General features: G+C 41.6%; 1 protein-coding gene across 7 annotated transcripts in view; it reads right to left on the reverse strand.

The window, feature by feature from the left end:
• Positions 1-7,281: 7,281 nt before the first annotated feature.
• FAM110B (family with sequence similarity 110 member B) overlaps positions 7,282-22,751 on the reverse strand; it is a 156,569-nt gene continuing 141,099 nt past the window's right edge. For all 7 annotated transcript variants that reach the window (XM_073583964.1, XM_073583960.1, XM_073583963.1 and 4 more), the window contains one exon: positions 7,282-10,444. In XM_073583964.1, coding sequence (XP_073440065.1) covers positions 9,017-10,129 — 1,113 coding nt within the window. In that variant the 5' untranslated portion in view covers positions 10,130-10,444 and the 3' untranslated portion in view covers positions 7,282-9,016. The remainder of the gene's footprint in view (positions 10,445-22,751) is intronic.

Genomic DNA, 22,751 nt, shown 5'->3' on the forward strand with positions numbered 1-22,751 from the left:
AGCATCTGATCTGCATATGAACCTAAAGAAAGTGACCTCCAAAGCTGCCCCACAGATTCTTAAACATTTCTCAGAGCAAGGTCTCCTACAAGGACCTGTTCGTACTATACAATGAATTTATGACCTGAAAGACTTCATTTTGCCTGCACAGAGGAGTAGCTAAGGATTCCGCTCAGAGGGCGGGAAATCTCTAAGTAAGCCCTAACCAGGTAATCATGTTTACAACTACAGTGGAGCATCTTAATTGTGAGTATATATGGGAACCCCAGCACGTGAAGATACTGTTACAGAAAATAAATCACAATACAAAACTCAGATATTACCGCCATATGGAGATTAAATAGTGGTAGATACCAGTCCTGCAGAACAAACAAGTGTTAACAGCGTAGTTACAGATAGTCACTTACAGTTTGTGTTCTTTTTGATGAAGTTGTCCACTTTTCTCATTTTTTCCCCATCTTGCCCAAACCAACATGACTTCTCCATCCATGACTCATCAAGAGTTTACAATAATAACACATTTGATTTCTCACATTTGCTGTAACATCTCCATCTATTACCAACCTGCACAAACTGCGGTCACCCCAATGCGGAGTCCCTGCTGCTGTATAGCCCTATTACTGAACCTGCTGTGTGGTACAAAAACAGGGCTCCTCTAAAGCCCCTTTCACATATCAGTTTTTTGGCGCCAGTCACAATTCGTCGGCTCGACGGATGCGTCGCAGATTGTGAAAAACTGATGCGACGGATCCATTTTTTCACCGGATCCGACTGCCCTACCTGGTAATAATTGGAGCATGCTCAGTTTAAAAAAAACCGGAATCAGTCACTGGATTCCATCATTTGACGGATAGCAACGGATCTGGCGCCCATAGGCTTCGCTGTCGCTGTCCAACTTTTCGACAGAGACAAAAAAAACGTTACTTTGTCCGTCATTTCCGGCCGCCGGACGCAAAATTTCCGAAGGATCCGGCAAACGACAGATGAAACGTGAGGCCATCCATCGCTAATACAAGTCTATGAGAAAAATGAATCCGGCGGCATCCTTTGCCGGATCCGTTTTTTTTCAAAAATTGCTGGATTGCGACTGATGTAAAAAAACTGATATGTGAAAGCAGCCTTACTGTCCCACATAATAATGCCCACCACTGTACCCATCACACAGTAAAATGCTTCCTTTGTGCCCTCTAGATGGTAAAACAGACCCCCTACACTGTATAAATGCCCTGCGCATGTGCCCTAGAAAAGTTTCCCGCAGAGTTTAACTGTATCGGCGTGCGCACCATCCACCCTAAACGAAGCAGTTGCGAAATGTGCGTCGTGTGGATGGTGGGTGAGTCTCGGCACTTGATCCTATGTACTCTATTCCACTTTATACAGTCGTTCTGGGCATTCTTGGAAACTACTTCATTAGGGTGTTTTTGATTTTGTCCACTGGGATTTATGCCATTATTTCACTCTGTGTACTAGCATTATGTTACCCAACACTGGTTGTACTTAATGCAAGTATTTTTACTGATGACACTTCATCTTGATTTCATGTTGCTATTCTCCATATACAGTATGTGAGCTATACTCGTGTTTATTTCTTTAGCTCACCCACCATCTTTTTTGTGTCTGTATTATGGCATATTTGACCTACATATTTTTATATTTTAAAAAGAGATCTAATAACATTTTTATATTTTAATGACTATATTTATTTTTTTGGGAATTCTGCAATTTTTCCTGGCAGTATTTTGTGTGTACAGTGAATGAATTAACAATGAGCAGGGTGATAATACTGATCACTTAGTACAATGCGAGCGTGGCTGGCGCCTGTCCCCTGCTTCCATATGCGGCAGCGCCGCTCTGGCCGGGTGTGCGGGGGGTGTGAGCCATGTGGGACCGGGGTGCCATGCATACAACGGGGGGAGCCAGACATAGCACGGGGGGGAGCCACACATAGCAGGACAGGACGGGGGGGGGGAGCCACACATAGCAGGACAGGACAGGGGGGGAGCCACACATAGCAGGACAGGACGGGGGGAGCCACACATAGCAGGACAGGACGGGGGGAGCCACACATAGCAGGACAGGACAGGGGGGAGCCACACATAGCAGGACAGGACAGGGGGGAGCCACACATAGCAGGACAGGACAGGGGGGAGACACACATAGCAGGACAGGATGGGAGGAGCCACACAAGCAGGACAGGGGTAACCCCTGGCCTTGAGTCGCTGCTTTAGGGTTTCTTTCTACTTTTTTAGCCAACTGCAGTGAACTTGCATGTCAATTTTGTTAAAGGGAAGATGCTCCTGTTTAGGTGTTAACTTCCTGGACGTCTCTGCGAGATTGTTGCAGTTCCATCTTTGTTAAATATAGTTATCTTCTTTGCTGCAGTATTCTGACTGATAAGTAAAGCTTTGCTGATGTTGTAGCCTTTGCCTTTCTTGTGTGAACAAATTATTTTCATTTCTCTGGACTTGTGACACTTCTCTTCTATGTGGTGCCATTTCTGATAACATTAAAAAAAACATTCCTAACGCCCTCTTATAGTCAACTGTCTGCTGGACAACTGTTCCATGAATAATTAGTTAACTGGCTGAATTATTTTTAATTAGAATTTTGTAGTCTAAAATTTAGATTTGCTTTTAAGACTTTCATTTTGGTCTCAAATGAATTTCTTCGGAAAATTTTTTTGGTGGGTGTGCAAAATATAATCGTGTTTGCAGTCAATGGCTTACATTTATGGGAATATTTTGTATTATGGTATCCCAAAGAAAATGTTAATTTGAAAAGGAAACTAAAGGGTTTCTGACAAGTCTGCTGGGGTGTACTCATTTATGCTGAGCACTGTATGCATTAAACCTTTTTCTTCTACATGGTAGTCGGCATGTATGTAGCAATGCAAAAACTGGTAAAATGGCCACCTTCTATTGCTGCCATGTGTGCCAGCTCATATTCTGCAGTTTTCTTTATCATCCTGTGACCACTGACAGCCATTACGGAGAAGTGCATCATTTATGAGGACCGGATGACATAAATGAATATTAGAGATTTGCTGTTAGCTGTTCCTTGCACTGGCTATGTACAAGAGGGGATTATCAGCAGAGTTAATTAGTGATCACAGTTGGTATGTAGGTAATTGAATGCATTACAATAAGTCATGCCCCTTACTGGCTACTTTTCTTAAGCAAATTTCCAGTAAATGCATTATATTCTTTCCTTTATTTCAATCAGTATCTCAGAGCAGCGATCCAAGACCAGCTGCCTTCTAGATTAGCACTGAAACTTGACAAATTCAGAAATAAAACTGTTGAAATAAAAAAATTTGCAATATGTCAAGAAGCTTTGGATGTGTGTTTTATGTACTATTAATACAAGCCAAATACTGTAAAATTTAAGGAGTATCCCAGAATTTTACTGTAAAAATATCGTAAGTAGAACAAAGAAATAAGCATTCCTTACTCACTGAATTCCCCCCCACTGACCGGGGATTCTTGGGCCCACCGGACACGCCTATAGCTGTGCATTGGTCTTAAAGTGAATCTGTCACCCCATTTTTGGCCTATAAGATGCAGCCAGAGCCATCAGGGGCTTATCTAGAACATTTTGCAATGCTGTAGATAAGCCCCCAATGTAACCTGAAAGATAAGAAAAACAAGTTAGATTATACTCACCCGGGGGTCCGGTCCGGTGCCTCCCATCTTCATACGATGACGTGCTCCTTCTTGCATCTGCCGCGGCTCCTGCGCAGGCGTAATTTCTCTTCCCTGTTGAGGGTAAAGTACTGCAGTGCGCAGGCGCCGGACCTCTGTCCTTTCCTGACACCTGCGCAATGCAGTACGTTTTACTCTGCTCTCAACAGGGCAGATAAAGTACGCCTGCGCAGGAGCCGTGGCAAAAGTAAGGAGGACGTCATCTCTAGAAGATGGGAGATGCCAGACCGGACCGCGACACCCACTGCACCCACTCCCCGGTGAGTATAATCTAACTTGTTTTTCTTCTCTTTCAGGTTACATCTGGGGCTTATCTACAGCATTACAGAATGCTATAGATAAGCCCCTGATGGTGGTGGCCGCAGCTTATAGGCCGACTATGGGGTGACAGATTCCCTTTAAAGAACCAAAAAGTCAATTGACCAACACTGAAAACACAGCAAGGATTACATAATGCATTTACATAATGAAAATAAATGTTCCATGTTCTAGTGTATATTGTATTACAATTGGCATGGTGTTTGTAGTCAATCCTAAAGGCCTCCCATATAAATAATTAAAAGTCAGTTGAATTAATCAATTTTAGAGGGCTCGGATGACTACTTATTATATATAGGATCTCCTGACTCTTCCCACCACGACGGATGATTTAAAGGGAAGAGAAAGATCTGATCTGCTGAATTTCAACGACCAATCTTAGTGTTCTCCATAAGGTAAGCCGCTGCAAGAGGAACCTGCCCAGTGGTTCTCTGATGGGGAACACTCAAGTGCTCCTCCGAGTGTTCCTGTGTATGGAAGAGTCAGGAGAGCTGTCGGCCGAACGATGAAGGCCGTCTAATATGTATGAGGCCTTCACTCTTCTCAGAGTTATGGAATATCTAGTCTTGAGATCATGTTATCCTGGTTTTGTAAGCCAAAGTTAGTTACAATCTAGGACTACCAAGTTGTGTTGTATCCTGTAAGATGGCTTTAGTTTTTTATTTTACAAATTTCTCTGCAGAATATTTTGTCATTAAGATTACCTTTGTAAAAAGCAACATAATTTGAAAGAGAACTACTGAAAGTAAGCAGAAATGGAAAACTTTAGTACTGTTCAAAGACTAGAGGACAGTTTCCAGAGGGGGAAACATTGGGGGAATTTATCAAGGGCTTTAAGGGGTATAACAATTGCAAACTTTAAGCACATTCCATTTTTGCACAAACATTTCCAACCCTTGTTGCTTTATGCTTCTCTTATTGCTTTTCACAAATGATGACTGAAGTTTTTGTTGTTTAGTGAAAGGATGAGGTGTACCTAAATAGCCATAGTTAAGCTGTGCCAAAAATTGAGTAAACTAGAGTGGAAAACTGTGCCTGCTCATAACAGGTGTAAATTTCAATTACTGATGCATTCATGCAAAAATGTGCAAATTTATTACGAGGCATGTCTCTTATAGGGGTTGTTTCGGCATAAAATACTGATGACCTATCCTCTGTAAAGATCATCAATGTCAAATAGCTGTGAGTCTGACATCCGCCACCAGGAATGATCAGTTGTGCCGTTTAGATGATGGAATGGAGGATAGACATTGAAAGATGACCGCACGCCTACAGGAGATGAAAGCTTTGACGTTCCAAGGTTGATGCAAGTAGTTTTATTATGCATTTCTGGCTCATAACGAGCCCTTTTTCAAATACAAAATACATATACCGTAATTATGATTATCCGTAGTTTATATTTGAAAAGGAGCTCCGTTCGAGCCAGAAACACATAAAACTACTTGCATCAACCTTGGAATGTCTAACCTTTCATCTCCTGTAGCAGTGCGGTCATCGTTAATGCCTATCCTCCATTCCATAATTTATTGTTGTGCAGAAGAAGAGAATCTTTTACCTGCTAGTGGATTGCGGCAGCTGAGTCAATCAGGCTTTTATTGGAGTTGTGACAATCACAACTCCATCAGGTGAGCAATATCTCAATCCCTACCCCTATTTACCACACCATATCACCCTATAGGCACTTGTCTCTTTTTTTCCTTTTTCAGTTGTGCGTTTTAGTTCTGTTCAATATTTACATCCAGCCGCAGCCAGAGCTAAGACCAGCTGATCATGGGAGTGCCAAAACCCCACAGATGAGACCAATAACCTATCCTAGGGATTGGTCGGGAGTATTTTATGACTAAGCAACCGCTTTCGTATCTCAGCGGAAGCAATACATTCTCAGACTGTCTAGACCAGACAACTGTACGCACTTCTTAGTGGAGAGCAGAATTAGGTGGCACTTTAGATGGCTGTCAGTCGAATGATGCTTAGGCTGATAGACATTTCAGCCAACTCTCCCATATACAGGAGCGCTCACTTCTGCATGTTAGCTGGCGACTTATCTCGGGGGAGACCACTGCAATTGGCAGTCCGAATAGAACATGTGCAATGGACATCTCTCTCCCGACCATCATTTGCAGGTTCACACACACATTAGACCGTTGGCCAAACCTGTCAATACCGGTGTGTTTGGCCAGCATTAGTATAATGGGGTCTTTAGACTAGATAAATCCAGGTTTGCTGCCTCTAGATATAAACATGAAGCATATCCTTCAGTTACAGCTAATGTCGTGAAAATTGTAGAGACATGAAACAAAAGTATATTAAAAAGTTTTAGAACTTTATACTTACATCAATTATGCTTTATTGCTTTTTTACATGCTAGCTCAAGTCTGGCTGCTTGACATGTGGAATTATGGTGCCCATTTTTTGCATAAGGAGCAAAAAGACAGAAGAGGGTCCCTGTGAATGAACAATATAAGGCTGTGTGCACACGCTGCGGATTCCGCTGCGTTTCCGCAGCGGTTTTGGCCGCTGCGGACCCGCAGCAGCTTTAGCTGCGGTGTACAGTACCATTCAAATGAATGGTAAAAAAAACCCGCTGTGCCGACGCTGCGGAAAAATCCGCGCGGATTTGCTGCGGTTTTGAATCCGCAGAAAGAATTGCATGTTAATTCTTTCTGCGGAAACCGCTGCGGGTTCCTATCTCCACCATTGTGGAGATAGTGAATCCGCAGGACCAAACCGCAGGCAAAACCGCAGATAATCCGCAGGTCTTTGGACCTGCGGATTATCTGCGGTTTTTGCAAAATCCCTGCGGATTAATCCGCAGCGGATTCCGCAGCGTGTGCACACAGCCTAAGGGGCCTTTGAAGTCTATTAACTCATCATAATGCACAATTCCACCTGCTTTAGAAGTAGTAGTGGGCCCCCTTACCTTTGGGCCCCTGTGCAACTGTACAGGTAGCAACAATGGTGCGTCTGCTCCTGTTTTGCACAAACATGTCTGTACATATATAGATTTTCTTTAGAGATATGTATAGTGTGATCCTCAGTATCTCAAGTAGGAGCAGAAGGTGCAATTCTTGTATCCAATGATCCTTCACTTCATGACTTCATGGATGAATGAACCAGGCTTTTCAAAAGACAACAAATAAATAAAATTATATATATATATATATATATATATATATATATATATATATATATATATATATATATATATATATATATCCCCCCATTTCCCATTGTATCATTACCCAAAAACACCAAACCAATCTCTGCTTCACAAGAGCTATTTATTAGTATAACACTTTTTTCCAAAGTTTCAATAGCAAATGAAGTATGTACAAATCCTTACAGCATTTACACAATAAAAAAGTTTTCTTTTTGTGTTTTTTTTTTTATTTATTTTGCATCGGCCTGCTAAAGTTAACAAAATACTGTGATGACCACTGTAACAAGGTAGCTGGCCTTGCAGTTCCTGTTCAAGTACACTTGTCGCCAGAGACATACAGCAAAGAAAGCCATTCTGTGCACCGGTTAGGTCATTACTCGTAAACGGATAGTTTGCATCTTCATAAATATTGGCTTAACCTACAAGATGGCTGTCTTCACTGGATGCGGGCAAAAAGGTGCATATCTATATGCTACTCAGAAAAATGCCAGCTGATAATCCACTGGGAAGACATATTTGCAAGAGAACCTTAAGACGACAAAAAAAAGCAAAAAAACCTAAAAGAAGGCCGACGTGCAGAAGTACTGCCATGAGAAGATGAAAGCAGTTTTAAATTGTTAAAACTACAATACTTACAAGTGAGACAAACATTCATAGACAGATGCAAGACAACACGTACAATTCATTCAGCACGAGTCCAGCTAGTGAGGCTAATCCGGATTTGGAGATTTATTTTATACTGATATGGCTGTAGATTTCCATCTTGCTTAACGTGACCGGAAAAAAAGAAATGGTAGCATGGATCTGCAATAATTGGTTCTATTGAAGGCAGCTTATAGGAGTTGTAGGTTTTATCACATTATTCTGGTCAAAAGTTTAAGACTTGGAATAAAAATACAAAGAAAAAAAAACTTATGAAAACGCATCTGCTCTTTTGTAGGGTAGCATTCTTGCCTATATCAGGCATGGACAAAGTTTGGTAATGCTCTGCATTCTCAGATTCCTTTCCAGCTCCTAATTAGCGAGTATCCATGAAAAAAAAAAAAGATCATACAATGACTGCAGTGCAAATCCTATGACACCTACATTTATGATATTAAAAAGATGTAACAACTAATAATACTACGAAGGAAAAAATTCTCATAAAAAAAACCAAAATGAATCAAAAGCAAAATCAGAATTATTACCATATTCTTTTTTTTTTTTTAAATAGAAAAAGATCTAATGTGTAAGCAAGCACTTGACTGCATTCTTGTTTTTTTTTAATGAAAAAGGTAATTAATAAAGTATATATAAATGTATATAAAAAAAAACACAATAAGACCTATGCATGTTTAAGTCTACCTTTATGGCAATGTAAAACAGTCTATCGCTCACCTGCATACATTAGAGACAGGCTTCACTGAGCTGAACTCAAGACTGCCATGACAATACCCCAGGTACTAATGACTTGACCAAGACACATGGCACTTTGGGCCTCTTTGCATCAACAACTATTGCTAGCTCCTAGTAAACTGACAGACTTTGAATAGATCTAGTCTTCCAAAAGTGTGCCTCCACTGAGTATAGGGGAGAGATATTAAAACAAAGTCAAAACTTTGATGGTCTTAAACTTTTGGCAGATGGTGAGCATAGTCATCTAGGCTTTGTAGGATTTGTTCAAGTGAAAGCCAGGTCAGTTTACATGTTGACAGGCATGCAACTTGGAAACATTGCACAACAAGCAACAAAGAGCAGTTTGAAAAGTTTACAAGACTTCAAGTAGACCTTACAACCTTTCACAACCTAGTTATTCACAGACAAAATGTAGTCTCTTTAAGATACTGCTGTCTCATTCTCACACGTGGGACACCTTCTGCGACTCTCTAGCTTGTTTTATGCTATACAACCATTTGATGATCCTGGCATTTCGCTCTATAGCAGAAATACCATACGGCACACGGTCGTTGGCACTATCGTCATTTCTAAGGTCACTGTTGCTATCCTGAGACTGTTCACAGTCTGAGCTGATCATGCTTGCGCTGCGAAAGTTCAGAGAAATTATATCAGAATTAGCCCTTGCAAAATTTTCCATCCCGAGGTTTTCAAGCTCTTCAGGATCCAGTCCACAGTAATTAAAAAATCTCTCGACATCAGCATCAACACGAAAGTATCTGTCACTTAAGTCAGACTTCGATCGCTGGAGTGATGGCCTTCTGGTTACACCACAGGTGGGTTCCAAAGTATCGTTATCTGGGGTCTTAAGTGTGGTTAAGGTGGCAATTTTGGGCTTTGGTGGGAGAGGTGGAGCTGAACTGCTGCAAGGGATCGCTTTTATCTGTTTTACATTCGTGACTTTTCTTATGTCTGAGGAACTATGAGAAACATGTAAAAAAGTTTCACCTGATTTTTCTAGAAGCCTCCTACTGATGTTGGAGTTGGTTTCTTGGGGGCTCCCGTGACTTTGCGTAGGGTAGACCTTTAAGGATTCTGCAAAAGAATGTCGGTTTTGGTCAGCTGAGTCTGATCTACCTGTAGGCCAGTTCCGAGAACTTTGCTTGTGCACAGAACCTGTACTGGAGCCTTCAGAGCTATTGATAATGTTTTTAAGGATTTCTAGCTTTAAGTTCTCTCTTTGTACACAGCTCTCAGACTTTGCAATGTTGTTAAACATCTTCAGAGTTGGGCTAGCTAAAGGTCTTTTTGCCCCGGGGCACACAGGAGGCTTTGCAAGTACTGCTGGCTTCACAGGCTCTTGTTTGGCATTGATAACCTCTTGGCTCTTGACATATTTTGCCTTATCGGCTTCTAGTCTCTCCACTGCGCTGAGTCTTTTGGGATTAGGCTCTGACTGCCTGCGGAAATAGTCAGGTCCTTTGTTCAATATACGGAGTGGAACAGCTGATGCGAAAGCCACCGCTGGGCTACCAGGTTTCCCCATGCTACCTGTCTGTAGTGTTTCTGTAGGCATGTTTGGCAATTGTTCCCCTGCAGCCGTTTTGGATTCTCTTCTTGTGTTTCCTATATCCACTGTGCAGAAACATGTACATCAAGCACAATGAATAACAGCTGAATCTTGAAATCTGAGGGTTAGCAACAGCCCTTCATCATCTCACAGCCCATTAAATGACATTTTTTTTTTTAAAATTTATCGTCTGAAAGCCAGCCCCGATACAAAAAGGCCAACAGACAGAAGTCTGGATTAATCTGCTCAGCTGAATCCTTTATTCACACAGAAGGATGTGGGTGTCTCGCTTCTTCTTTGTGTTCTCCTACGGGCAGAGATCTGAAACACAAAACCACCAATGATATGTCAGTACCGGCATGTGACATCATGGCTATAGCCACAGAAAGATAGCGGAGCGGTTTAGTTCATAGTAAAAAGAAAAAAAGAAAAAAGCATTAGGTGTCTTTTAACCTCCTCAATCTCAGGAGGGATGGTAATTGTTTTCAGGAAAGCATACAACAGATGGTTAATAGAAACCATATACAACAGCATAAAATTAATAAATAATCCTCTTTATTACTAAATATTAATGGAAAACATAACAAATAGTTTAAATGGTCAAACATATTTTTGAAGCTTTTCTGGACAAATTAGGTTAAAGAAATACTTGAATACAGTATTGCCTGTAATAAAATTCTGGAATCAGAAATTTAGAGCAATAAAATAAAGAAGTGCAAATAAAAACTACCGTAAATTTAAAGCGGCATTCCCAAAATGAAACGCAACGCCAACTACCTAGTTCAAGTTCTAGATCATATTTTCACTATGGAGGTGATTGGGCATGAAGGTCGCTCTTCTTTAAAATATAAAGGGATATTCAGACATCTCTGACTAAAGGCTCTGGCTGATAATGGGAGAACGAGGGTTCACAGCACGATTATCAGCCCATGTAAACAAACTGATAGCTAACAAACAATAAAATGCTCATTCGACAGTTAACTACATCATTTATGCCAGAGTGAAAATGATCATGTCACAGCACATCACCTGTGTGAACATGGGATATGCTGCCAATCAGTGTCAGACTGGGGTGCAAAGGCTAGCCAGTAACCAACTCCAGGGCCCTACTTTTCAGCTACGTGAAAATGTGACATTATCCTCAAACACAATTTTATGTAACAAGTTACTGGGTAGATTGTTAAATGAACAGAATGATTCCAGATACTGCTCTTATAGGAGGGTGGTGGACTACTCTTGCACAAGGGCCCACCGGGGGATTCTCCTGTTCTTTGGTGGGCCAGTCCAAGCCAGCTGTCGATGATATGCAAGCTGTATGGGGATGGAAAGAATTGTTCTCTCCCCATACAGTTTGTGTGAATTGGCCATTAGTCAAGCGCTTATGACTTTGTATATAGTTGATTACCACCCTTATTGCCAGAAATCTCCGATTCTAAAAGTTGTCCCCGTTGTTTTACTGAAAAAACAGAGACATGGTTCCCCACAGTTCCTGAGATTGTTGTTCTTGAGACATTGCAGGTTCTAATACATTTCTCAGAAAGGTTCCCGTTAAAAAGTCAAAGATTAAGTCTAATTTTCAAGCAATAATGAGATGAACTGCAGAGATAATTACAATCAGATCTAACAGATACATAACATTCACTTTTGGAATAGAATATAGCTGTCACATAGTAATTGGCATCTAAGAGTACCCATATGTTGTAACAGGAGTCACGCAATCAAGTGGTTTCATAGCTGACAGACCCTCTGTAATATTGAGAGCAGTGCGATTTCCAAAGCTGTGCCCCAGGGGTAGGGTTTAATTTAAATACCACAGAGGTAGTATCAGTGTGAACAAGCCAAATATCCCCGGCCCCATCACACTGGAGAACACAGATGGAAGTCTCTGCCACAGCAGGAGAGTGAAAGGTCAGGCCAGCGGAGCAGAAAACATTAGCAGCCCATGCCTGAAGGAGGCTAGAAAGATTTAAATGGCCTGAAACACTATAGATATTAGGAGTCTCATTAAAGTCCAGGGGGGCGATTGAGTCATTCTTCTCCAGTAAGCCACTGCCAGAAGCTATACGGGACAGGAAAGTAATCAATGGACATATCCATGAAGAAGAATATTAGTCACGTTGACTACTTAGTTGTAATATCATTGTTAAGATTTCAGTGCTTTTCTTTAGTGCCATTTTTCATAGACATAAGGACCCCAGTAATGGAATAACGGGATTCTAAGCTACAGTACCCAATCAGATCGCAACAATCATTTTTTATGACGGTTTACATAATTATGGAATGAATTTATACATTGTGACGTATGTTTAATAAATGGCTAATTATTGTCTGACAGACTTGGCACCATTATCTGTGGTAACTTGCATAATCCAAATATTTGATAGCATTGTATACAACTGTAATCACCCAAACCGGCCCATGTAAAGGTCAAAAGTCTAATTACCCCATCTAGAGGAAACCCTGGGCGCAAATTTCATAGAAGTTCATTAAAGATTTTGAGTTCCACTACTTTGGGAAGCAAAAAATAACAAACTTTCCCCCCCCTTAAAAATAAAATTACCGTAACTCACTTGAAATTCTGTGTTATACTGAATCTTCAGAGTTTGTAGAATAAAATGTAAAATGAGATCAGGTATCCCCCAATATGACCATCATTCTGCTGCACTCCAGAAAAGAGTTGATCAAATATGTTCGGAATAAGTCGCCAAATCCATATTCGTGCCATATTGGTACCTTAATCGTGACAAATTTATGTTTCATGATCGATTCCGAACATATTCTTTAATTTCAAATCCCATTGACGTTCGGCTGTGTTTGGCAAATATTGTAAAAACCATATTCACTGCCGATCACAATCGGAGCCGAATTTTGAAAAATTTGCTCAACTCTACTCCTGAATGCCTATGGAGCTAGAGAAAAAGATGATCAAATGTGTTCGGTTTTGACATGCCTGACCGTTTGTTCCCACAGGAGATAGATCACTTCCAAAAGTGCTTGGTAGAAGATTTATAGAACTATACAAGATGCCTGAACAGAACCAGTAAGTATATGGTGGAGTCAAGGATGATAGCGGCTAACAATTGTCTTGACTTTATGACCACATTAACAGGGAAGAAAATAGAATACCTTTCTGTTCTTAATATTTTGACAAAGTACTCAGCATACAGGAGCAGTCATACATTACCATCACCCTGGGGGTAGGCCATTGTAGCATGCCCTTAGGCCCCCATACACATTAGACTAATATCTGATATCAACGTGTTCAGCCAACGGTCTAATGTATATGGGGCACAGGTCGAATGACGATCAGGTGAGATGTCAATTGCAAATGCCCAATTTCAGACTGCTGATCGCATTTCTTGTTCCCAAGATAAGCTTACGGCCAACACGTCAGCTGTGAGCTATGTCATACAGAACATAGGACCTCTCTTGTGCATGGGAAAGTATACGGCGATGGTTGTAGGCTCAATGACTGACCAGAGCATTGATCAGCCAACAGCCATCCAGTGTGTATTGCCAGTGTTATACTGGTGGCCGTACATCAGGCATATGAAGAGTATATGGGCATCACGGGTTTAATGAATGAGGATACCAAAATTTCATTAACCTACACAAATTCAACCAATTTCTATCTTCAACCTCTTAGATGCCCCCAAACCACTGTGTAGTGGTACCCAGCCAGACATTAAGTTACAGGTTGAACTCTGTGGACTTGTGTCTTCCTTTACCCTTCATACTATGAAGCTTGGTAGTGCAAGCCTAACCACCGTGCTGGATTCAGAGTATCATGCAAAGCATCACTAATTCCAAAGACCATGAAAAAGGCATATTGCTGTACATATCCACAGTGGCTGGCAACATCTATGGTAAATGAAGTCTAGGTAGGATTGCTCTTACGTGGCGAAGGACCCACTTTATAAACTCAACCCCATATTGTTCCCCGCCTTTCCTTGGATTCTACATTACATTTTTCTGAAAATCTGTATCTAATATTTAAAACCTTCTGCCAAGTACTATCTTGTGTTAGACATAAGGTGCCATTTGCACATTATGCTAAAAATATGTTATGAAATTGAAGCTCGTTGTTATCACAAACCTCTTCAATTTAGTCAAAATAAATTGCGTAAATGGCAAAGGCGAGTTGAATCACTAAAAGTCTAATGTTTAGAAAGACAATGAAAACTATTTAATGACCGCAAAATCTTGGTTCATTATGAAGGATACACTGCAATTACATTATATTACACAATACTGGTGAATATATTGGAGGATGTAACAATGGAGAGTACAGCAGTGGTGGCATGGCGGGGGCTTGTTCAGGATTCGGGGGGTGCACTATGAATCATGCAGCTTTTGTCATTTGCTTAGGCATTCTGACAGCAGCACTGATGCAGAAGAACATGATGCTGATTAATGTGTGGGAGATGGACCATCTTGCTCATATATAAATAAAACTGTCATCTCAACACCCAGAGATGTCAAATGTAAAAAGTTTCGTAGAAGAAAAAAGTTAAAGGAAATATTTTTCGATGGATACATTTTCACTTTTAAGCGTGTACATCGGACGAGTGCTATCCGATGTATCATGCTCGTAGATGACGCACGTGGTTTGTGGATCCACAGGGACGGGCCTGCCTAGGAAGGGGCGTAGCCAAGTGACTAACTGGTGTTCACTGGAGCTCCTGATGTTGGAGACAGGCTGGGCTGCAGGTAGCAGCCAGGTACCACTCCTAGGCAGAACCCAATACTGCAGATGCTGACCCATGGGGTCGCTGACATTGTTTAAGGACTAGGGCTACGTTCAGACTAATAAGTTCTGGCTCCTCTACAGAATGCTTACTGACATGGATTCGGACTACTTTCAGACTGGGTTGATTTGGAGACTGTTTTTAGCAGACCGCATACACACAGACCAGGGAAACAGGTTTCAGGCACTGGCCGCACACGGACCAGGGAAACAGGTTTCAGGCACTGGCCGCACACGGACCAGGGAAACAGGTTTCAGGCACTGGCCGCACACGGACCAGGGAAACAGGTTTCAGGCACTGGCCGCACACGGACCAGGGAAACAGGTTTCAGGCACTGGCCGCACACGGACCAGGGAAACAGGTTTCAGGCACTGGCCGCACACGGACCAGGGAAACAGGTTTCAGGCACTGGCCGCACACGGACCAGGGAAACAGGTTTCAGGCACTGGCCACACACGGACCACGGGAGCAGGTTCAGGCACTGGCCGCACACGGACCACGGGAGCAGGTTCAGGCACAGGCCGCACACGGACCACGGCAGCAGGTTCAGGCACCCGCCTCACACGGACCAGGGGAGCAGGTTCAGGCACTGGCTGCACATGGACCACGGGAGCAGGTTCAGGCACAGGCTGCACACGGACCATGGGAGCAGGTTCAGGCACCCGCCTCACACAGACCAGGGGAGCAGGTTCAAGCACTGGCTGCACATGGACCACGGGAGCAGGTTCAGGCACCCGCCTCACACGGACCAGGGGAGCAGGTTCAGGCACGGGCAGCTCACAGACAAGGGGAGCAGTTTCAGGCCCCTGCCGCGCACGGATCAAGGGAGCAGGTTCAGTCATTGGCCACACACGGAGCACAGGAGGTGGTTCAGGCTCTGGCTGCACACGGACCAGGGGACGTCACAACTCGTTAGTAGGAGAAACTACACAATAATGAATATTGCTGCTTCGGCGACTCCCTAAAAGGGGAGTGAGCCTTTTATACAAGATGCCTCCCCACCTATTGGCTGGGGGCATTTTACTATGAGCGCACGCAATGAGCCTTAAGAACAGGAAAACTGGTGTGCACAATAGGCGCGCCACCAGGAAGTGCGGCGTGTACAAGAAGGAGACATGCCAGCAGATGGGGACATCACCCTGACGACGGAGTGGTGAGTATGCCAGCGTCGCTGCATGGAGGGGGAAGGGGAACCATGCAGGGGCACTTGCAATAGCGTTACATGATGTTTTACCAGATAGCACTCAGACCGATGTTATTCTATGGGGCAGTGCCCAACCACGTTTCTTTTATTTTTCTCATGCCGATTTGGCATGAGAAATAAGTTGCAGTATGCTGCGAGTAGCTGCACAAATCAATACCCACTCCCCCATTCAAGTCTATGGGTGGGTGGAAAACTTTGGAATGCACCTGAATGACTCGCAAAATGGAGAAGATGGAAAAATCTTCTTCTCCGTCTTCTCGCCTGTGCTACGATTCTCTCATCCAAGAGGATTAGATCATACTAAGCCAACACTGATCAGAGTTTGATCCAAGTGTCATTTACGTAATAGATTAGATTCTCTCACATGAGGGAATCCACACTCATGTGACCCTGGCCTTAAGGGCCTGTCACACTAAGTGATATCGCTAGCAATATTGCTAGAACGTCACAGGTTTTTGTGACGTAGCAGCAATATTGCTAGCGATATCACCATGTGTGATACTTACCTCCGACCGGCTCCCCCGCTGATTATCGCTGATCGCGTGAGAACGTCCTGGGCCGTTTCTCGTCGTCAGCTTCCTGCTGTGGCGATGAGCGACGTGTGGACAGGTAAGTAACGACCCCCGACCACTGCTATGTCGCTGGTGAGATCTGCCTGTGTGGCAGCTCACTAGCGACCACTTAGCGATGCACCAGCGATCCTGACCGCGTCATATCGCTGGTCGGGATCGCTGGTGCATCGTTAAGTGTGACAGTACCTTTAGGGGGAGTTTGGTAGGATCAGTCCACTGGAGAGCTGATCGTTATCACTAGTCACCAGTACTATTCTGTTCCTGGCTAACAGTAGCTCTGCAGGTCGAGACAAAACAGATTTTGCTTTACCCCAACCACACCACAAATAAAAAATATGAATTTCTTTAAAATTAAAAAAAATCTTTTAGGCGAATACACAAGTCTCAGTGTGATAAGTGACCAGTACATTTGATTGTTGGTGCCGCCTCACATTAGAGATTATTATTATTTGCTAATTTTATTACAAATCCTAATATTAAATAATAACTCTATTGTTAGGGCACAGCTTATAAAAGGAAATAAAAAGCAATTTAAACAGGGAGCCCTAAATGCATTACGGATTTCTCAATACAATCGTGCTGCAAAGTGATTGTTTCACAGAGCAATAGTTAGAATATAATTGGACTCCATGAGGTACACAACAGAAGTGAGGAAATGCATTAACAAAACATGTTCTACCAATCTAATTTCAATTCAACTACAACAATATAACATATTTCCCCACAGCAATCTGTTTGCCTTCACAGAGTAAAGCTCCACATTAGGATCCTTTTCATCACATCCAAATTTCATAATGATGTAAGACTATTATGAAAGTCCTAAAACACCAAAGCTATAAAATAATGGCTGTCTAGAGATCTGAAAATAGAAAAGTTCAAAACTTCCCACATTTGCCCCGTATACTTTATGTCTGCTGAGAGATTGCCTGTATAATAAATATATCAATTGGCACCGGCAACAATTTGAGAGGCATTGCCTGTGTAAGTGTATGTATATGTATACATACACACAACCACACACAAACATCCATATATATATATACACACACACACACACACACACACACACACACACACACACACACTACATACAAACATCCAAATACACACACACTACATACAAACATCATATATACACACTGTACATACAAACACCCATACACACACACACACACACACACACACACTGTACATACAAACATCCATATACACACACACTGTACATACAAACATCCAAATACACACACACACAGCACATACAAACAATATATAGCATACAAAGCAGATTTTTTTCACCTATCACATTATGTTATAGTATTGACATATACAGTGGAATGTAAGAGTTTGGGAACCTCTGGTCGAAATTAATGTTATTGCATACAGTTAAGCAAGTTGAAGATGAAATGATGTCCATAAGTAAAAGATGACACATTTCCTTTCCATTTTATGCAAAATAATAATATATATATTTATATATATATACATACACGCACACATACATATACACACAATGTATATATATAATATATAAAGCTGAATGTGTGTGTGTGTGTGTGTGTGTGTGTGTGTGTGTGTCCGGGATTGGCATCTGCACAGTCGCAGCTACAGCGACAAAATTTTGCACAGTCACACATCTGGACCCCGAGAGTGTCATAAGCTATGTTGTGAGGTGAAATTTTAACCCAGCGCATTCTAGTTCACCAATTTTGCCCCTAGGTACATAATGGGGAAAAAGTGTATATATATGTATGTATGTGTGTATGTCCGGGATTGGCATCTGCACAGTCGCAGCTACAGCCACAAAATTTTGCACAGTCACACGTCTGGACCCCGAGAGCATCATAGGCTATGTTGTGTGGCGAAATTTTAACCCCGCGCGTTCCAATTCACCAAACAATTTGGCCTATTATTCTTATCATTTCTATGGTGTTATAGTCCTTCTGTAAAGCTGGAAATAACACAATTTATTACCATGCCAACACAGACCACCCTCTGACACAATGCAGGGGGAGCCCAGTATCACACAGGATAGGATTAAATACACGGCTCAGCAGTCAGTATCACACAGGATAGGATTAAATACACGGCTCAGCAGTCAGTATCACACAGGATAGGATTAGATACACAGCTCAGCAGTAAGTATCACACAGGATAGGATTAGATACACAGCTCAGCACACAGTATCACATAGAATAGTATTAGATAGACGGCTCAGCAGACAGTATCACACAGAATACGCCTCCAGTTTCTAGTTCAAACAATAGGATTAGATACACGGCTCAGCAGTCAGTATCACACAGGATAGGATTATGCAAATAAAGTCCGTGGAGCCTCATTTAAGAGTCTCAAACACGGGACTAGCCAGATCTTCCTCGAGGGAAGGATCCAGCCAAGGGGTGTCTCCTTTCGGAAACCACCATTACCACCATATTAAGTGGCCCTTTAAGTCAATATCCAGCTCTTTACGAGTTTACAGATATGACAAGGGAAATACCAAGGCCAGGTATCCATCCACAGACAGCTGTTTCGGGTGTTGCCCCTCATCAGTGTGGAGTAGGATTCTGGCTAGGTGGGAGCAATGCCTAGTAGACCAACATCACGAAACAATCACTGACCTCAGGGAGACCAGTCAAAGAAAACACTGCGGCAGCCGGCAAAGGTGCTCAATCACAGTGAAATCCTAGGTGCAATGCACCCTGAGAAATACGAATATGCAAATAAAGTCTGTGGAGCCTCATTTAAGAGTCTCAAACACGGGACTAGCCAGATCTTCCTCCAGGGAAAGGAGGATCTATAAACCGGTAAAGAGCTGGATATTGACTTAAAGGGCCACTTAATATGGTGGTAATGGTGGTTTCCGAAAGGAGCCACCCCTTGGCTGGGTCCTTTCTCAGCTAGAAATGTATTTAAGAAATAGCAGATAACAGGAACAGTGGAGGTCAAGATAACGTCTTGAAGACTAAGCAAAAATTTCAGTGAGAGCTGCTTGTAGGATTGCTAGAGAGGCAAATCAGAATTCCCATTTGACTGCAAATGACCTTCAGAAAGATTTAGCAGACTCTGAACAATAGAACAATGTACCACAACTCCAGAGACACCTGCACAAACATGGCCTTCATGGAAGAGTCATCAGAAGAAAACCTCTCCTGTGTCCGCCTCCTAAAATTTGGAGTCAGCAATTTGCAAAGGAACATCTAAACAAGCTGATGCATTTTGGAAACAAGTCCTGCGAACTGATGAGGTTAAAACAGAACTCTAGTCACAATGTTCAAAAGGTATGTGTGGAGAAAAAGGGCACAGAATTTCAGGAAAAGAACATCTCGCCAACCATTAATCATGGGTGTTGATCACTCATGCTTTAGGGCTATGTTGCAGCCAATATCATGGGGACATTTCACGAGTAGAGAAAAGAATGGATGCAATGAAATTTCAACAAATTCTTGATGCAAACATAATACCATGTGTAAAATAGCTGAAGTTAAAAAGAGGATGGTTCTACAAATGGATAATGGTCCTAAACACAGCAAAATCCACCACACAAGCTTAAGGTTTTACAATGGTCCTTACAGTCACCTGATCAGATCATCATTGAAAATCTGTAGCTAGACCTAAAAACAGCAGTGCATGCAAGACGACCCAGGACTCTCACAGAACTCGAACAATTTTACAAGGAAGATTGGTTGATAATCCCTCAAAAAAAGAATTGAAAGACTCTTGTCTGGCTACAACAAGCTGCGATACTTGCAAAAGTGGGTGTTACTACGTACTAACCATGCAGGGTGCCCAAACTTTTCTATTGGCCCACAGTCTTTTTTGTAATTTTTAAAAATGTAAAATGAAAATATATATTTATATTTTGGCCTAAAATACAAAGGAAATGTGTTATCTTTAACGATAGGCCTTTTAGAGATCATTTCATCTTCAACTTGCTTAACAGTTCACAATAATAGTAATTTTGATCAGGGGTGCCCTATCACATGCCATTGTAACAACTAAAGACGCATCCCCAACCGTTCAATGTAAACTACAGCAGAGATTCAGTTCTTGCACTGGTATTCCGATAATAGCGGAGCAAGCATTTTTCAGAACTCCCATAGAAGTGAGGGCTGTCCTGATATTTGCTTATTATAGAGCATGGTAAAACGACATGGCCTTGAATAGGTTATACAGTTGGGTCATTCCACAAAAGAGGCCAAGCAATAAACCGGGAAAGGATGAACTAATCTTAGATTTCCTTACTCATCAGTTCCATTCTGCACAGACCATTAGGACGACCTTAGGAAAGTAAAGTGCCACAGTTTGCTGGATAAAGAACCAGTCATTTCATACAGTGGACCCTTTCATTGCAATCTGTGTGTGCTCGTGTATTACTATTCTGGAGTGTAGAAGATTTGGGCGTTTCCATCGAAAATGTCTTAACATGAAACCACAAACCACGTCATGGATTTTCATGTAGTCCAAGTTTACTGTGTCCGAGCAGTGGGACAGTGGGTTGTAAAATGTAATCATGGCATCATCAAGGCCATGGCTTCATACCGGTCATTGTTTGCCATTCATACAGCACCAGGGAGAATGGCAGCATTCATGAATAATATTCTTACGATGTACAATACAAAATAAAATTGTGGTACCGTGTTAGCCAGAAAAATAGATGTAAATACTTATGTCCCCCCCCAAAAAATTGAGAAAAGTAGGTATCACACCTTGAATACTTTTCTCAATTTTTTTGGGGGGGACATAAGTATTTACATCTATGAATAATATTCGTTACGGTGGGAGAAGGAATGGAGCCATTTCTGTAGTATTTACTTCTTTTTAATCCTAAAAGGGCATTAAATGTGGAACTTTATCACAGACAAATGGGGCCTGAAATAATAGTGAGATTTCGATGCTCAAATACAAGGATTTCAAAATAATTGGACCCTCTGTTACACTAAAAGGTTTCACATTTATCTTTATTCTTGCTCCTCTTCTCTAACGTTATATATGATACGGATAAACATTTATTAACACCTTAACCGCCAGGCCATTATCATTTTTTGCTCCCCATCTTCCCAGAGCCATAACTTTTTATTTTTCAATCAAAATGGCCATGGCCATACGAGGGCTTCTTTTTTTTTGAGAGACAAGTTGTACTTTTGAACGACACCATTGGTTTTACGATCTAATGTATTGGAAAACAGGAAAAAAAATTCCATGTGCGATGAAGTTGCAAAAAAAAAGTGCAATTCCAGAATTGCTTTTGGGTTTTTTCTTTTATACCATGTTCACTAAATGCGAAAATTGACCTGCCATCATGATTCTCCATTTCATTATGAGTTTGAACATACCAAACATAAGTTCTTTTTTTATTCATATTTATTTTCAGGGGTCAAAAAACCAAAAAAAAAAAATCTAAACTTTGTAAAGAAAAAAAAGGGCTAATTTCAAGGACCCGTAGCGTCTCCATTTTTCATAATCTGGGGCTGGGTGAGGGCTTATTTATTTGGCGCCGAACTGCTGTTTTTATTTGAATTATATTGCGGCAGATCAGATGTTTTCATCGCCTCTTATTGCAATGTTGCGGTGATTCAAAATAATTTAATTCTGGCGTTTTTATTTTTTTCTCATTGCGCCATTTACTGATCAGATTAATTCTTTTTATATTTTGATAGGTTGGGTGTTTCTAGAAGCAGCGATACCAAATATATGTATTTTTTATATATTTTCATTGTTTAATTTTGAATGAGGCAAAAGGGGACGGATTTGAATATATATATATATATATATATATATATATATATATATATATATATATATATATATATATATATATATATATATTTTACAGGATAACGCTTCTCCTTGTGGAGAGTCACATACCGGCTCCTGCATGCCAAGGTAAGGAGGCTTATTTACCATGCAGTGCTCCTCTGGGAAATTTAATATGCAAATTGCCTCTTCAGAGAGAAAGAGGACTTGAACCACAGTGCCACCTGTACAGTTCAAGTCCTCTTCCTCTCTGAAGAGGCAATTTGCATATGACATTTCTCAGAGGAGCGTTGCATGGTAAATAAGCCTCCTTACCTTTCTCATGCCAGAGCCGGTATGTCACTCACCAGAAG

Source organism: Dendrobates tinctorius, unplaced genomic scaffold (assembly GCF_039654945.1).
Source record: "Dendrobates tinctorius isolate UK_male_01 unplaced genomic scaffold, ASM3965494v1 ptg000082l, whole genome shotgun sequence".
NCBI lineage: Eukaryota > Metazoa > Chordata > Amphibia > Anura > Dendrobatidae > Dendrobates > Dendrobates tinctorius.